General features: G+C 53.7%; 1 protein-coding gene across 1 annotated transcript in view; it reads left to right on the top strand.

Moving 5' to 3' along the window:
- Positions 1 to 16,376, top strand: part of FAT4 (FAT atypical cadherin 4) — a 139,618-nt gene extending 123,242 nt beyond the window's left edge. The window contains 5 exon segments of the mRNA XM_029067234.1: positions 124 to 303; positions 1,733 to 1,857; positions 5,655 to 5,872; positions 10,564 to 10,825; positions 13,100 to 16,376. Coding sequence (XP_028923067.1) covers positions 124 to 303; positions 1,733 to 1,857; positions 5,655 to 5,872; positions 10,564 to 10,825; positions 13,100 to 14,931 — 2,617 coding nt within the window. The 3' untranslated portion in view covers positions 14,932 to 16,376.
- Positions 16,377 to 17,456: the final 1,080 nt, after the last annotated feature.

Genomic DNA, 17,456 nt, shown 5'->3' with positions numbered 1-17,456 from the left:
CGACGAGTGGCAGAGCTGGGATTAGAACGCAGGTCCTTCTGAATCCCAGGCCCGGGCTCTACCCGCCAGGCCCCGCTGCTTCTCAGTCTCTCAGAATCTCTCCATCTGGCATTTCTCACGTAGGACCCTGGACGTGCAGTCCAACAGGGTGACCGTCGGAGGGATCAAGTCGATAGAACCGATTCTGCAGCGACGAGGACAGGTGGAGAGCCACGACTTCGTGGGCTGCATCATGGAGTTCTCCGTCAACGGGAGGCCCCTGGAGCCCCGCCACGCCTTGGCCGCCCAAGGAATTTTGGACCGGTAGGTCACCCATCCTCACAGAGACGCGGCCCATCCCCGGACACGGGCCTGTAGGGACATCAGAGGCCCCCCGACCCACCCCCTCACAAACACGGCCCATCTCCGGGCTCCGACACGGCCCGCGGCGACCCACCCCTCACAGATACGGCCCGTCCCCATTCACGAACCCGGTCCGTGGGGATGTCGGCGAACCCGGGATCCACCCTTGCACAAACACGGCCCATCCCTGGAGGCAAACACAGCCCATAGTTTACCTCAGGGTCCCCAGCACCCACGCCCTCAGAGACGTGACCCCTAGGACGGTCGCTGTCACCAACATGACCCGTCCCCAGTCACAAATACGGCCTGCAGGGACCCACCACCTCGCAGTCACGGCCTGTCCCCGGACACAAACACAGTCCATAGTTTACCTCAGCGTCCCCATGACTCTCCCCCTCACAAACATGGCCCCTAGGGATATCACCGTCACAGGGACCCACCCCCTCACAAACACGGCCCGTCCCCAGACACGAACACGGCTTGTAGGGATGTCAGCGTCCCCACAACCCACCCCTTCACAAAAACGGCCCCTGGGGATGTCAGCGTCTCTGGTACACACCTCCTCACAAACACGGCCCACCTCCGGAGGCAAACACAGCCCATAGGTACCTCAGCATCCACGGACCCACCGTCACCAACGCGGCCCTTAGTTACATGAGAATTTCTGACGCCAACGCGGCGCCCAGCCGGCACGAGTCACCAACTCTACCACCTCACCCCATTCAGGCACACGAGGCCATGATGGCGGATCGTTTTGACCGTCCCCTCCCTGGGGTGGGCTCGCCTTCCCATTCAGGAAATCTGATATAGAGGCCCCTTACGCCCTCCGGCTCCTTGGCTGCCATTTGTGACACGGACCACCTACTTCCTAGACAGTGAGAAGGAGCGTGGGAAATGGTGGAAGCTCTGACACTGTGCCAAGCACTGTTCCAAGCGTGGGGTAGATACAGATCATCAGATTGGGGGAAGAAAAAACCATCTCCCACTCTGGGCTGGTCATCTTAGAGGAGGGAGAGCAGGAATGTTATCCCCATTTTGCAGATGGGGAAACTGAGGTGGAGAACGACTAGAGTGATTCAACGGCCAGGGAGGGAGAGGAGTAGGAGGGGAGGGAGAGAGGGCAACTATGGACAAGGAGCACTTGATTAGCTTCTCTCCTTTATTGTTCCATCTTCCCTATTAGACTAGAAGTTCCTCGAGGGCGGGAATCATGTCTACTCATTCTCTTATCCTCTCCTAAGCATTCAGCACAGTGCTCTGCACGCAGTAGACTGGAAGCTCCTTGAGTGCGGGAGTCGTCTCTGCCAACTCTACTGTTCTCTCCCAAGTCTTCAGGTGCAACTCTTTCCGAAGCTTATTTTACTGACCGCTGCTGTGATCTCTCTCCTAGGTGCGTGAGGGTAGAAGGAGCTTGTTCCAACAGCCCTTGCCAACACGGGGGTACCTGTACAGACCACTGGTCATGGCAGCAGTGCCGATGCCGCGAAGGAATGACCGGAAACTTCTGTGAAAAACGTACGCCGTGTTCTCCCCTTCTATCTTTTTGTTTTGCATTTTACCTGGTACTTAAGCGCTTACTACGTGCCAGGCTCTGGACTCGGCCCTGGGCCTGCTCCAAGCTCATCACGTCAGACACGGTCCCCGGCCCACGAGGGGCTCCCAGTCTTCGTCCTCATTTTACAGAGGGTCAGAGAAGTGAAGTGACTTTCCCAAGGTCATACAGCGGACACGCGGGGGAGCCGGGATTAGAATCCGGGTCTTCCCGCCTCCCGGGTCAGGGTGCTATCTGCTAGGCCAGGCTGCTTCTACTTAGCCCGGAAACAAGGTCAAATGGGCAGTGACTCAGCCCGGATGGCCAAAAGAGGCGGTTGTGTCATAGAGTCGTTTCTGCGTTGGATGTGACAGTGTGAGACCTTTCTCGGATTTAAATCCCGAGCACGCTAGTAACGCGCTTACCGTGTGCCAAACACTGTCCCCGGTGCTGGGTTGGATACGGGAAGATCACGGTCTGTTCCAAACAGGGCTTGCATTTTAAGAGGGAGGAGAGCAGGGATCGACTCTCGCCAAGTGTGACCGTAACGTCCAGAGATAGCCACGCTGAGAAGCAGCGTGGCTCAGTGGAAAGAGCACGGGCTTTGGAGTCAGGGCTCATGAGTTCGAATCCCAGCTCTGCCACTTGTCGGCTGTGTGACTGTGGGCAAGTCACTTAACTTCTCTGTGCCTCAGTTCCCTCATCTGTAAAATGGGGATTAAGACTTTGAGCCCCACGTGGGACAACCTGATTCCCCTATGTCTACCCCAGCGCTTAGAACAGTGCTCGGCACATAGTAAGCGCTTAACAAATACCAACATTATTATTATTATAGCCACAAATTATTGGGTGATATTTTAATAATAACAGCTGTTGTACTTGTTAAGCGCTTGCTATGTGCCAAGCACTGTCCTAAGCGATGGGGTGGATATAAATTAATCAGATTGTCACGGTTCTCGGTCCACATGTGGCTCACACTCTTAATCCCCGTTTTACAGATGAGGTCACTGAGGCTCAGAGAAGGTAAGTGACTTGTCCCAGGTCACAAGGCAGAGCCGGAATTTGAACACAGGTCCTTCTGACTCCCGGGACTGGGCTCTATCCCAAGCCCCTCTTGACTCTAAACTCACTGTGGGCAGGGAACGTGTCTACCAACTCCGGTGTATCGTACTTTCCCAGGTTTTTAGCACAGTTTTAGCACAGTTTAGCACAGTTTTTAGCACACGGGAAACGTTCGATAAATACTATCAATTACCCCAGTACTTTTGCTCAGTGCCTGGCACATGGTAAGTCCATACAAATATCATCGTTAACTCACAAAATGAGTATTTCTTCAGGCCGAGTCGAGGCCAAAAACAGCCGGATGAATTCAAGGTTTAACCGCCATATCGAGTCAAGCGTTCGAAAGAATGATGGGGGAGATGAATTCTGTTCTGAGTAATCGGTTAAATTCAAAAAACCTAACACGTCCCCACCTTCTTTAGCCATTAGAGCATTTATCTAGGATGTTCGTGATTCACTGAATTCCCCAAAGCCCCATGTGCTTCAAATCCTATGTCCTGCTTCCCGAATCAATTTCACACTCAGTTTTATTTAGATGTCACACTTCCATAATACCTGTGATCTCAGATCACCCCCTTCCTTCTCATTCGCCTTCACAAGTTTGGAGAACTAGGGACAGACATCTAACGTTTCACCCTGGGTGAGAATCAAACCAAGCGTACAGCTAGGGAGTTGGAAACGCTAATAAATCATCGCCCAGACGCCTCTTCTAGTGTCTGTTTTTAAGAGGAATCTGTGTGTCTTCACCAGCGAGGAGTGACATAACTTCCCACCCAAGGTTATAAAGCAGCGTCCCCAACACGAATGGTGATTCCAGTAAAAATATTTTTTTCACGGGTGAAACGCAGAAGCAAGAAGGGGCCTCTCCAAGTTGGAAGCGATTGGTGGAAAGTTGGACCAACATTAATAACTGCGGTATTTCAGTGCTCACTGTAATGATAATGACAATAATTATGGTATTTGTTAAGCTCTTAGTATGTGCCAGGCACTGTACTAAGCGCTGGGTAGATAGACGCAAATCAGGTTCGACAAAGTCCCTGTCCAACGTGGGGCTCACGGTCTCAATCCCCATTTTACAGATGAGGTAGCTGAGGTGCAGAGAAGTAAAGTGACTTGCCTAAGGTCACACAGCCTACAAGTGGCAGAGCTGAGATCAGAACCCATGACTATGTGCCAAGCACTGTACTAAGCACTTGAGGAGATGCGAAATAATCAGTCCCCGTCCCTGTCCCACATGGAGGTACAGAGCCTGAGGGGGAAGGAGAACAGGATTGAATTGAATCCCCATTTTACGGATGGGGAAAGTTGCAGAGAATAATAATTAATGACAACTGTGGTATGTGTTAAGCGCTTACTATGTGTTGAGCACTCTACTGAGCGCAGGGGTAATCAATCAATTAATCAATGGTATTTACTGAGCACTCACTATGTGCAGAGCACTGGATTAAGCGCTGGGGAGAGGAATGAGATACTTTCCCTACCGCCAGTGCTCACTGTGGGCAGGGAATGTTTCTGTTTATTGTTCTTTTGTTCTCTCCTGAGCGCTTAGTACAGTGCTCTTCACACCCTAAGCGCTCGATCAGTACGACTGAATGAATGGGTGAATGAACAAGTTTATAGTCTAGAGGGGGAGAGAGACATTTATATAAATCATTTTAAAATATGTTCCTAAGTGCTTTAGGATTGAAGATGGGAGGGAAAGCAAAGGCTCAAGCATCACAGATCCAAATGCCCAAGACACAAGATGATCAGGTCCCACAGGGGACTCAAAGTCTAAGGAGGAAGGAGGGCAGGCACAGCAATATATTTTTATTACCCTATTTATTTTGTTAATGAGATGTTCATCCCCTTGAATTTATTTATTGCTATTGTTTATCTCTATCTGTCTCCCCCAGTTAGACCTTAAGCCCGTCAATGGGCAGGGATTGTCTCTATCTGTTGCCAAACTGTACTTTCCAAGCGCTTAGTACAGTGCTCTGCACAGAGTAAGCGCTCAATAAATACTATTGAATGAATGAATGACTCCCTATTGTGCAGATGAGCAAACTGAGACCCAGAGAAGTGAAGTGACCTGCCCAAGGTCACACAGCAGGCAGGTGCCAGAGTCGGGATCAGAACCCAGCTCCTTTGCCTCCCGAGCCCAGTCTCTTTCCCCTAGGCCACGCTGCTCCTCTGGTATTTCTGTAGCGCTTACTCTCTGCCAAGCGTTATGCTGAGCCCTGTGGAAGATACAAAAGAGAAGCAATGGGATCTAGTGGAAGGAGCACGAGCCTGGGAGTCAGAAGGACCTAGGTTCTAATCCCGACTCCGCCACTTGCCTGCTGGGGGACCTTGGGCAAGTCACCTCACTTCTCCGTGCCTCAGGTCCCTCATCGGTCAAATGGGGATTAAGACCGTGAGCCCTCTGGGAGACGGGAACTGCGTCCAACCTGACCAGCTTGTAACTGCCCCAGCGCTTACAGCAGTGCTTGATATGTAGTAATACCATCATTATTATTATTATCATTATTACCCCCATTAGTGATCATTCTCATCATTTCATCTGGGGTGAGCAAGTGGGGAAAAAAAATCTCCAAACATCTGGTCAGCAGGGAAATGCCTTTACGTTTTCTGATCCTGACGGGGTCTTTTTTTTTTTTTTCCAAACGCTTCTTTCTGCGATGGTGGTGGGCCTTGGTAGAAACAGTGCTCAGATCTTGCTGCTTTGTTTCCTTCGTAGCCATCACCCCGGACACCGCGTTATCCCTCGAAGGCGGAGGCCGCTTAGATTACCACATCAGCCAGTATAAGAAACGAGAATATTTATTAAGACAGAGCATCGGAAACGCCATTTTGGACCTGGGAGTAGACAGCAGCCTTGAGATCAAATTCCGAACGAGGAATGAGAACGGGGTCCTCGTCCACATCCAAGAGAACAGCAATTACACCACCGTGAAGGTAAGATAGGCGCCGGGTCTGGGAGTCAGGAGGACGTGGGTTCTAATCCCTCCTCCGCCACTTGGCTGCTGTGTGACCTTCGGCAACTCTCTTCGCTTCTCCGGGCCTCAGTTCCCTCATCTGGAAAATGGGGATTGAGGCCGTGAGCCCTGTGTGGGACAGGGATTGGGTCCAACCCAATTACCTTGTATCTACCCCAGTTCTTAGTACGGCGCCTGGCACAGAGTAAGCTCTTAACAAATAGCACAATTATTATTATTATTATCATTATCGATTCGATCCGACCACCGGGGGCGTGGACGTCGAAATCGCGGCGCCCGCGATTTCTGCTCCTTTCTTTAGGAAGCATTTAAAATTGGGTCGGTTCTGGGCACGGGGCCAGTTTCATTCATCTTAATTGCCCTGGAGACTTTTCCAGCAAAGTTAATTCCCAGCCCGGCTTAGGTCTCTAAACATTTCTGTCTCCCTTCAGACCTAGGACTAGGGTTAGGTGTAAGCAACATACGTAGCCTTGTTCAGCGTCTAGAGCACAGCCACTGTTGGGGATTTTTTCAAGAGTTCCATTTCTTTGCATTTGGGAAGACCCGATACAAGAAAAAAAAATCCCTGTCCAAATGATTTATACCTTTTTTTAATGGTTTTTGTTAAGTTCTTACTATATGTCAAGCACCGTAAGCTCGTTTAGGGCAGGCACTGTGTCTTTATTGTTATATTGTACTCTCCCAAGCGTTTAGTACAGTGCTTTGCACGCAGTAAGCGTTCAATGAACCAACGAATGAATGAAACACTTTTCTAAGTGCTGGTGTTGATTCAAGTTAATCAGTTCAGACACAATTCCTCTCCCTCTTGGGGCTCACGGTCTAAATAGGAGGGAGAACAGGATTTCAATCCCCATTTTACAGTTGAGGAAACTGAAGTCCAGAGAAGTGACTTGCCCAAAGTCACTCAGCAAGCAACCGGCACAGATGGGATTAGAACTCAGGTCCTCGGACTCCAAGGCCCCTGTTCTTTCCATTAAGCCCCGCTGCTTCCCATTATTGATAACAGAATGAGAAAGGAATGGTTGATATCCTTCCCCCTCCACAATATCTCTCCTCCTGACTGAGGGATGATAAAAAAAAAAAAAGCCCCTCAAACACATTCTGGGTACGTCACCAGATTAGATTTTTGGCCTCTCTAGCCGGGGAGATTTTTTGAATACGTTAGCCGTGTGGGAGTGCCTTATTTATCCCCAGAGAAGTTTGGCTGCTTTTCTGAAACTCTAAATTAATTCAGCAGCTCCCCTGGCAAATCTCTTTATTGGCGAGACTTTCAGCGGGAAATCTGGGGTCCCTTTATCTCTAGAATTCTTTCTGTTGGCGAAGGTTCTCCCCGGCCCGTGGTCCACCGGGGGTCTCGGGCTGAGCCGACTCAGGTTTCCGTGAGGGGCCTTGGGGGGGTGGTTGGGGGAAGTTAAATCCTCATTCTTCCAGCCCAGTTGGCCTTTGTTGCTGGAATCGAGATGAAACTCTGGTTCAGGAGGGCCGGTGGGATGGATTTTTCGAATTCTGGCACCAGGAGGAAATCAGGAAATTAGCACCCCTTTCGCCACCTGCTCCCTCTTTCCCAGGATCCTCCTGAGTTTAGTCCTGTACCTTCAAACCATTTTTCAAAGCGGCGAGGACTATCGAACCCCTTTTTGTTCAGTAACAATAACTGGTATTTGTTAAGTGCGTACTATGTGCCGGGCACTGTACCAAGTGCCGAGGCGGACACGAGCAAATCGGGTTGGACACGGTCCCTGTCCCACGTGGGGCTCACGGTCTCGATCCCCATTTTACACATGAGGTAACTGAGTCCCGGAGAAGTGAAGTGACTTGGCCAAAGTCACAGAGGAGAAAAGTCTCCTTAGCAATGAAATGTCAGGTTTAATAGGAGCAGTCCTCTCTCCGTTTATGCCCCAACTGCCAAGCAGTGGGTGGAACCAAAGGCGACATTCTTTCTTCCTTGTGGAAAAATCAGAATGTCATGCCCCATTTTTGTCTCTGGAATATTTTCCATTGTCTACATGATGGCTTATTGGCATGGGCCAAGGCTGGCGATCGTTTTTTCTAAGAGATATTTCTGGGCCGTAATAAATCACCAAAAAAAAAAAACCAAACCTCCTGCTGATAGTTGGTTGGGAAAATTCTCATACGTTGAAAGTTCAGTCTTACCCATGTATTTTTTTAAGTCTTTTAAGCACTTACCGTGGGTCAAACTCTGTTCTAGTCTCTGGGATAGGCAGAAGTTCAAAATAACAAGTTTAGGTTACAGGTTCATTATGTCAGACACAGTCCTTCTCCCTCCTGGGGCTCATAGTCTAAATAAGACTGTGTGACCTTGGGTAAGTCACTTCACTTCCTCTGTGCTCAATTACTTCATCTGTAAAATGGAGATTAATATAGTGAGCCCCATGTGGGACACGGACTGTGTCCAAACTGATTTGCCTGTATCTATCCCAGCACTTAGTACAGTGCCTGGCCCATTCATTCATTCAATCGTATTTATTGAGCGCTTACTATGTGCAGAGCAGTGTACTAAACACTTGGAATGTACAATTCGGCAACACATAGGACAATCCCTGCCCATTGACGGGCTTACAATCTGATTGGGGGAGACAGACAGACAAGAACAATAGCAATAAATAGAAAGAGCTTAACAAATACCAAGGGTTGGCGGGGGGAAAGAGTTTAGACAGTGCTCTGCATGCACTAGGTGTTTGATAAATGCTATTAACCGACTGATAGCTCTAACGCAACACGAAGGGAGAAAAGAAAAAAATGCAACTTAATTTCGAATTTCCTAAAGCCTCTGTGCTAATTTCTTCGGCCTCATTCGGTAGGGAAAATAATGGGTTATTTCATTTGAGAACTGCTTCAACTCTTCTAAGTTTTAGACTGTGAAGCCCCTGTGCGTCCTCTGCAAACATTAATCACTTAATAAATACTATTATTACGATTACTATTACCACCACCAGTTTCACTATTACTGCTAATACTATTAGGAGAATCAGTGTTATTTCTGTGCTTACTATGACAACTACTATTAGTACTTGTATTACTATTTCTATTAATATTCTTATTTACTCGTTTGGTTGCCCGTCTCCCCCCTTCTAGACTGTGAGCCCGTTGTGGGCAGGGATTGTCTCTATTGGTTGTTGAACTGTACTTCTCAAGAGCTTAGTATGGTGCTCAGCACACAGTACGTGCTCAATAAATACGACTGAATACTATTACTGCGGTTACTGCTGTTTCCACAACTCTCAGATTCTATTAATATTACTATTATTAATACTCCCACAGCTATTACTATTAATAATACTCCTCCCCTGTTGATGATTAGAACTTATTGAGGAGAAATATCCTTCCATATCCTGACTGGCACACCAGTCGTTAGGAAGAGTAAATGCAATCTGTGAGAAGGAATGCTTTTCCCCTCTCATTTTCAAGATTCAATCTCCCGTTGACTTCACTGGGGCTTGGAAAACCCCCTAAGAAAGCTTGGCCGTAGAATTAGAGTAAAGCAGCGATTATCTGAATTATGGCCCAGGCAAGCTCCGTTCAATCGGAAGTTTAACTGAGCAAACCGAATGAGGTGTCCCCGGCCTCTTTCGGCCCCCCACTCCGGGACGAGAATGTTCAATTTCAATAATGTCCCCTACCGCCTAATAACAATGTTAACACAGCAATGATGATGAAAAGGTGTTTTGAGGCACTTACTATGTGTCAAGCACTGTTCTAAGCGCTGGGGTAGGTACAAGCTAATCAGGTGGGACACCGTCCCTGTGCCACAAGGGGCTCAGAGTCCAAGTAGGAGGGAGACCAGGGAGTGAATCTCCTTTTTGCAGATGAGGGTAACTGTGGCTCAGAGGAGTGACGTGACTTGTCCTAGGTCACCCAGCAGACAGGAGGCGGAGCCGGGATGAGAACCCACGTCCTTCCGACCTCCCCAGCCCGGGCTCCTTCCGCTAGGCCAAGCTGCTCCTCGTTAAGTGAAGTGACTTGCCCAAGGTCACCCAGCGGACAAGGGGTGAAGCCGGGATCAGAACCCAGGACTTTCTGATTCCCAAGCCTGGGCTCTATCTGCTAGGCCACACTGCTCCTCACCTCATCTATCAGCCCTGCTCGTGACTGCAGTGTGGCCTAGTGGCAACAGCCTGGATCTGGGACTACGAAGGACCTGGATTCTAATCCCGGCTCTGCCACGTGTCTGCTGTGTGACCTTGGGCAAATCACTTCATTTCTCTGGGCTTCAGTTCCCTCAACTGGCAAATGGGGATTAAGGCCGTGAGCCCCCCGTGGGACAGGAACTGTGTCCAACCTAATTACCTTGTATCTACCGCAGTGGTCACAACAGCACTTGGCACATCGTAAGCACTTAACAAATACCATTATCATCATTCATTCATTCGATCGTATTTATTGAGCGCTTACCGTGTGCAAAGAACCGTACTGAGGGCTTGGGAGAGGACAACACAACGATAAACAGACAAATTTCCCACCCTCAACAAGCTGACAGTCTAGAGGACGAGCTAAGAGTCCCAGCCTTTCAATGGTACGTATCGAGCTCTTACTGTGTGCAGAGTACTGTACTAAGCGCTCGGGAGAGGACGACAGAACGATAAACGGATGCATTTCCTGCCCACGACGAGGTTTCTTATCCACCCGCAGATAAAGAACGGCAAAGTTCACTTCACCTCCGACGCCGGGATCGCTGGGAAAGTGGAGCGGAACGTCCCGGAAGCGGACGTAGCGGACGGCCAGTGGCATTCCGTGCGGCTCGAGAAGAACTCCTCCCTCACCGTCCTCTCCGTCGACGGGTTGTCGTCCCGGCTCATCTATCACCCCACCCAGGATTTCGGGGGGCTGGAGGTCCTCACCCTATCCCTCGGGGGCATCCCGCCCGGGCCGGACCTCCGGACCACCGCAGCAGGTAAAGGAAGCCATTCGGAGGTCTAGATCCAACGCCTACCGTGTGCGAAGCGTTGACCGGTGAGCGTTCGGGAGGGGATGGCAGGGGAAGAGGCGGGCACCATCTCGGCACCCGAGGAGCTGACGATCTAATGTCTGCGGGCTTCACTTGGGGGGAGGTTGTGTCTCTGTGGGGCGTCTTTGTGCCTGTGTGTTGTACAGATTATGGGTGTGTGTGTGTGTGTCTGTATAGCTGTACCTGAGTGGCGGGAAGACTGTGGTGCCACACTGTGTCAGTGTCTAGGTTTGTGCGCCTGAGTGGTTTGTCGATCGTGTGTCTCCACGGTGTTCGTGCTTATGAGTGTGCGTGTACGTGCATATCTGTGTGCCTAAGCAGCGTATAGATTATGGGAATTGTGTGTCGTGTGTCCTGAGCGGTGTGTAGATTGGGTCTCCACGGTGTGTGGGTGGGTGTGTATGTATCTATGAGGTGAGGATCATTCATTCATTCAATCAATAGCATTTATCTAGTACTTACTGTGCAGAGCACTGTACTGAGCGTTGGGGAAAGTACAACCCAATGGAGTGGGTAGGCACGATCCCCCTCCACAGGAGTGCACCTCCACGGTGTGTGTATGTACCTTAGTAGTGTTGATATTGCGTCCCCGTGGCGTTTGAGTTGTGTTGCACATCTCTAGGTGAGTGTGTGTCTCTGTCTATGATCCTTGTCCTGTGACCGTCTCTGTCTCTGCATCTTCTCTGTCTTCCTTTCCGGCCCCACCCCCGTCCCCACCCCCGCCCCCGCCTGCCTGAGACCCCCGCGGCCGGAACATCCCCCCAGCCTCCGCCGAGCTGCAGGTACCGTGGTCCCGTTGCGTTGGAAACCGCCCCAAACGTCCATCCGCGGCCCTTCTCCGGGACTCGGTTCCCTCGTCTGTAAAATGGGGATGAAGGTGGGGAGCCCCACGGGGGACGGGGACTGTGTCCAACCTCATTAGCTTGGATCTACCCCAGGGCTTAGTACAGTACCTGGCACATAGTAAGCGCTTAGCGATTATTATGACTATTCCGTTTACCTGGTTCGTCTTGGTCACTGGTCTCCATCCAGTAACCTGAGACAGGACAGGATTCACACTTCACAATGATCACTATTATGATTATTTGCTCCGTCTTTCTGTGGTTCCCTGTTAAATTCATCCTCTGGGGTTTGGCCATTCGTTCATTCATTCGTGCAATCGTGTTTATCGAGCGCTTACTGTGTGCAGAACATTGTACTAAGCGCCTGGAAGATACACGTGAGGCTTCAGGTTGTCATCCAACTCTCAAGAAGACCACGAGGAAAGCCAATATTTAAAGTAAAATCGGCCACGTTTTCAGTCAGTCGGTGGAGTATATTTTGCACCCACCGTGTGCGGGGCACCGGACTGAGCGTTTGGGGAAAGTACAATTCGACATAGTTGGTGGATACGATCCCCGACCTTACTAAGCGCTCGGTCCAGGGATCGCACACAGTAAGCGCTCAGTAAATGCCCTCGATTGGTTGACTTGTGGTGGATCCATTATTCGGAGAAGGTTCTCCCTTCTAAATCTGCCACTGCAATAGAATTCCAGTGCCCTTCTTTCCCGCAAATCAGGTGGGATGGTGAATCCAAAAATTGCTATTATTATTACTACTGGTAATGTTGTTTATCAATTCATCAGTGGCACGTACCGAACTCTCAGTGAGTGCAGAGCACTGTAGTGAGCCCTTGGGAGAGTCCAGCACCACAGAGTTGGTAGACACGATCCCTGCCATCAAGGAGCTCGCAGTCTATCAGTGGTATTTACTGAGCACTTCCTGTGTGCAGAGCAGTGTACTAAGCGTTTGGGAGGAGACAGTCCAGCGGAGTCGGTAATGTTGATAATGAGAGTTATGGTATTTCTTAAGCGCTTACTACGTGCCGGGCGCTGTACTAAACACGGGGTGGACACAAGCGAATCGGGTTAGACACGGTCCCTTGTCCCACGAGGGGCTCACAGTCTCAATCCCCATTTGACAGACGAGGGAACGGGGGCCCAGAGAGGTGCAGCGTCTCGCCCAAGGTCACAAGGTAGACACGTGGCGGGGCCGGGATCAGAACCTTCTGCCTCCCAGATCCGGGATCTACCCACTACGCCACGCTGCTTCTCCTGGAGACACGTTCTCCGCCCCCAGTCAGCAATTGCCGAGATCGGGGGGCACGAGGCGTCGGGGGGCGGGCCGGGCCGGGCCATCTCCTCACGGTTCCCTCCCCGTCCGGTCCTCTCTCCGCTGCAGGATTTTCGGGGTGCATCGCGTCCGTGGAGTACGGCGGAGAGAGCCTCCCTCTGGAGGCCCGGCCGGGCCGGGCCTCCCCGTCGTCCTCCGACCCGTCCGTGAAGCTGGGCTGCCGCGGGCCACCCGTGTGCGCCTCGGGCCCGTGCCCGCCGGACCTGCTCTGCGTGGACCGCTGGCACTCCTTCCTGTGCCTCCCCCCGGGGGCCTGCGCCCCCCGACCCTGCCGCCACGGAGGCTCTTGCGAGCCCACCTCCTCGCCCCCGGGCTTCACCTGCGTCTGCCCGGCCAGCCACACCGGGCCCACGTGCGACGTGCCCGTCTCCTGCCGGGGCGCCCCCTGCCCGCCGGGCACCCGGTGCCGCCCGGGGGGCCCCGAGCCCGTCTGCGAGCCGGACGCGGGCGCGGGTCCCGCGGGCGAGCCCTCTCTGCCGCCGTGGACCGTCCCGGCCGCCGCGGGCGGCGGGGCGGCCCTCCTGGCCCTCGTGGTCCCGGCCCTCATCCTGGCCCACCGGTGCCGGGGCCGGGCGGACGCCCGGACGGCCAAGCCGAAGCAGAAGAAGAAGAAGAAGAGGAAGAAGGGCAGCGAGAACGTGGCCTTCGACCCGCCGGACCGGGGGGCTTCCTTCCCCGACGACCTGACGGTGCGCAAGCAGCCCGAGGGCAACCCCAAGCCGGACATCATCGAGCGCGAGAACCTCTACCTGATCTACGACGAGAGCGACCTGGCCCCCGGCGGCGGGCCGCGGCGGGCCGTGCCCAGCGCCCCGCTGGCGCCCCCGGCCCCTCCGCCCACGCCCCCGGGGGGGCCCGAGCCGGAGCACTACGACATCGACAACGCCAGCAGCATCGCCCCGTCCGACGCCGACGTGGTCCAGCACTACCACCGCTTCCGGGCCCACGGGCCCAAGTTCCCCTCCCAGAGGCACAGCCCCCTGGGCTTCGCCCGCCAGTCGCCGCTGCCCCTGTCGTGCCAGGCCCCGCGCCCCTCTCCCGCTCGCCTCAGCCCGGCCCCCTTCGCCAAGGCCGCCACCTTCTACCGCAGCAGCCCGGCCCGGGAGCTCCACCTGCCCCTGAGGGACTGCGGCTCGCCGGACCCCCCCGGCGACCCCACCCCGCCGGGCCTCTTCCCCTACGCCACCCGGCTGAGCCGCCGGAGCCGGAGCCCGCAGGCCGCGGCCGGCCCCGGGTCCAGGCCGGGCAGCCGCCCGCGCCAGCCCGCCGGCCCGCTGGCCCCCGAGCCGGTCCCGCCGCCGCCCCCCGTGGGGCTCTCCGTCGAGGAGGTGGAGCGCCTCAACGCCCCCCGCCCCCGCAACCCCAGCATCTGCAGCGCCGACCACGGCCGCTCCTCCTCCTCCTCCGACGGGGGCGGCCGCCCGCCCCCGTCCCGGACCCGGAACCCGGCCGACGGGCTCCCGGCCCCCGAGTCCTCGTCCGACAGCGACTCCCACGAGTCGTTCACCTGCTCCGAGATGGAGTACGAGCGCGACCGGCCGCCGCCCGCCTTCTCCTCGCGCACCCCCAAGCTCAGCCAGGTGGACGAGTCCGACGCCGACGACGAGGGCCTCTCCTCGGCCCGGGCCAGGCCCCGCCGGTACCCCGGCCGGAGGGCGGAGGGGGCCCCCGGCTTCGGGGCCGAGGCGGGACAGGGCCCCAGGCCGGGCCCGCTCTTCGACTGGGAAGGCCTGCTCAACTGGGGGCCCGGGTTCGGACACTACACGGACGTCTTCCGGGACTTGGCCTCCCTGCCCGAGAGGGCCTCCGCGGCCGAGGGGGGTGAGGCGGGCGGGGGGCGGGCCCCCCCCGAGGACGGGGAGGCGGAACAGTACGTGTGACCGGCCCCCCGCCCCCTCCCGGGGTCACGGGCGGGCCTGAGGCGGACGTCTTCCCCTCAGCCGGTGGTGGAGCGGGGTCTCTTCCGCTACCGTGGTGCCAACGTGGATGCCAGCGAAGCCTGCACGCAGACGCCCCTCCCTCAGCCCATCCAGACGAGGCTTCCCCCCTCGTCGGATGAGGAGCGGCGCCGCCCGGCGGGAAGGCCCGGGGGGCAGAGGGACACGCGTTCCAATCCCATTTCCACCACTCGCCAGTCTCTCGGGCCAGACCCTCCGCGTCTTGGCCTCAGTCATCTCGTCTGGAAGAACGGGGATGTGGCCTAGCGGAAAGGGCCCGGGGCTTGGAGTTGGTGGATCTGGGGTGCGAATCCCGGCTTTGCCACTTTACTGCTGCGAGACCTCAGCCCGGTTATACTCTTCCCCGGCCTTTGGTTTCCTCATCTGGAAAATGGGGATTCGATCCCCATTCTCCCTCCCGTGGGACCGGGGCTGAGCCTGACCTAATCGACCCGTACCCGCCCCAGCACTTAAAACACTACCCGACACACGGTGAGCACTCGGCGAATCCCATAACGATAATCTCCCCGCAAAACCCGTCGGACGCTTGACCTCTTCCCTTCTTTCCTCCCTTTGACGAGCGGAGAGAGAGGACGTGTCCACCTCCTCGGAATCCGAGGGGCTCGCAACCACGAGGATTCCGTGTGCTCCTGAGTGGGGGCGAAGCCCACCTGGGCGCCGAATGAAGGGATAACGCAGGAATATCGGCGCCCACCCAAACCTCCCAAATCCACCGCCGTTCAGACGTTAACCTAAAGGAACGACAAACTGTCCGCGTGGGCATCTCGGTGTGGGCCCACCGGGGGAAATTCACTGGGGACTACGAGAAGAGCCGCGCAGACTTTCGGGGTGAGATTTTTTGGGGGGCCAGAGAGAGCTCTGACGCGGAGCTCTTCCCCTCCAAGGACGGCCACGTCCCCTTTCCGGACGCATGCCTACCCAGAATTATTTATTGTGAAAAAAAAAAAGTCAAACCGCAGCCAAGCCGGGCGGTGTCTGATGTCATAGAAACGATCAAACGACACTCTTCGATTCCCTTCTACCGCAGTTTTTCACTCCGGGATAGTTGATTTTTTTTTTAGATGATGTAAAGTAGAAATTCATCAAACCCTTGTTTTTCCTGTTTAAGTTGAAGGTCCTTTGTACCGGGTGAAACTTTGGAAACTTGCTTTCTTTTTTTTTTTTTTGTACCTAAACGGTGTTTTTGATATCGATATTTTCCTACGGTGAATAGTTTTCTTACAATCAGGGAAGGTAAGAAAACCACTTTTGTACATTTGTTACTTATGTAACATTCCTATTTTTCACATTTTGATAAAACTGTAACATAACGTATGCTTCCTACTTGTAAATGCCAATAATAGAATTAAAATATTTATTTAAAAAGGCTCTCGCGTGCTCATTACGGCGGCCGTTGCGATTTTTCTCCTCTACAGATCACACGTGCGGTTGAATTCGGCTATACCGATTTCGAGACCGGATTTACTTTCGGGATCGTGTCTACTGACTCTATAGTGGTCTCCCAAATGCTTAGTACAGTGCTCCACACACGGTAGTTGCTCACTTCCTGGAGGGCAGGGAGCGTGTGTGCTAAGCCTACTGTCTTCTCCTAAGTGCTCTGCTCAAGGTAGACCGTAAGCTCCTCGAGGGCAGGGAGTGAGTCTGCTAACTCTACTGTCCCCTCCCAAGCGCTCTGTATGGAGCACTGTACTGAGCACTGAGGAGAGGACACCGGAGCTAGCAGATAAGATCCCTGCCCTAAAGGAGCCTTAGAATATTTTTAGCTTAACGAAGAGGCCCTCGTCCCTGAAACTCACTGGAAAACATTCCCGGCGGGAAGAAGCTGCCGATTCCTGCTCGGATTTCAGTGGGAAACTCGAGGAGACGAGAACAAGTTGTTCTCGGTGCTTTCTCCCGCTCTGCCAGGACTCGACTGTGGAGACTAGATGTGAATCAGCCCCGGACCCTTTGCCAACTCAAGTCCGACAGACCGGTTGGATTTTTCCTCCTTGAACTCCAGCGATTCAAGTGCTCTCAGCCCCGCTGAGTGGCTTCATGGTGGTTTTAGCCACGGGTGCAGTTGTCAACATTAGGGCATCCCAGAATGTGCTGCTTCCTTTCCCACTGGTCAGGCGACGTGATCCCTGCCCTCAAAGTGCTTCCGGTCAACTGCTGAGCCATACAATTCCACAGAGTGGGCTAAAGCGATCCCTGTCCTTGAGTACCTTCCCATCTAGCAGCGGAGAAAGACGTTAAAATAGATTACAGCGGGGGAGGTGAAGTTAGAGCAACAGAGTTCTGAGTGGAAATAGCGGAGCGGTTCGGCCTAATGGATAGAGCCCAGATACGGAAGTCATTTCTAACCCCGGTTCCACCCCTTATCTGCTGGGTGACCCTGGACGAGTCATCTCACTTTTCTGGGCCTCTGTTCCCTCATCTATATAATGGGGATGAAGAATGTGAGTCCC

Source organism: Ornithorhynchus anatinus, chromosome 6, assembly GCF_004115215.2.
Source record: "Ornithorhynchus anatinus isolate Pmale09 chromosome 6, mOrnAna1.pri.v4, whole genome shotgun sequence".
Taxonomy (NCBI): domain Eukaryota; kingdom Metazoa; phylum Chordata; class Mammalia; order Monotremata; family Ornithorhynchidae; genus Ornithorhynchus; species Ornithorhynchus anatinus.
Note: the sequence above shows the minus strand (reverse complement) of the source record. Positions and strands in the feature narration are given on the sequence as shown.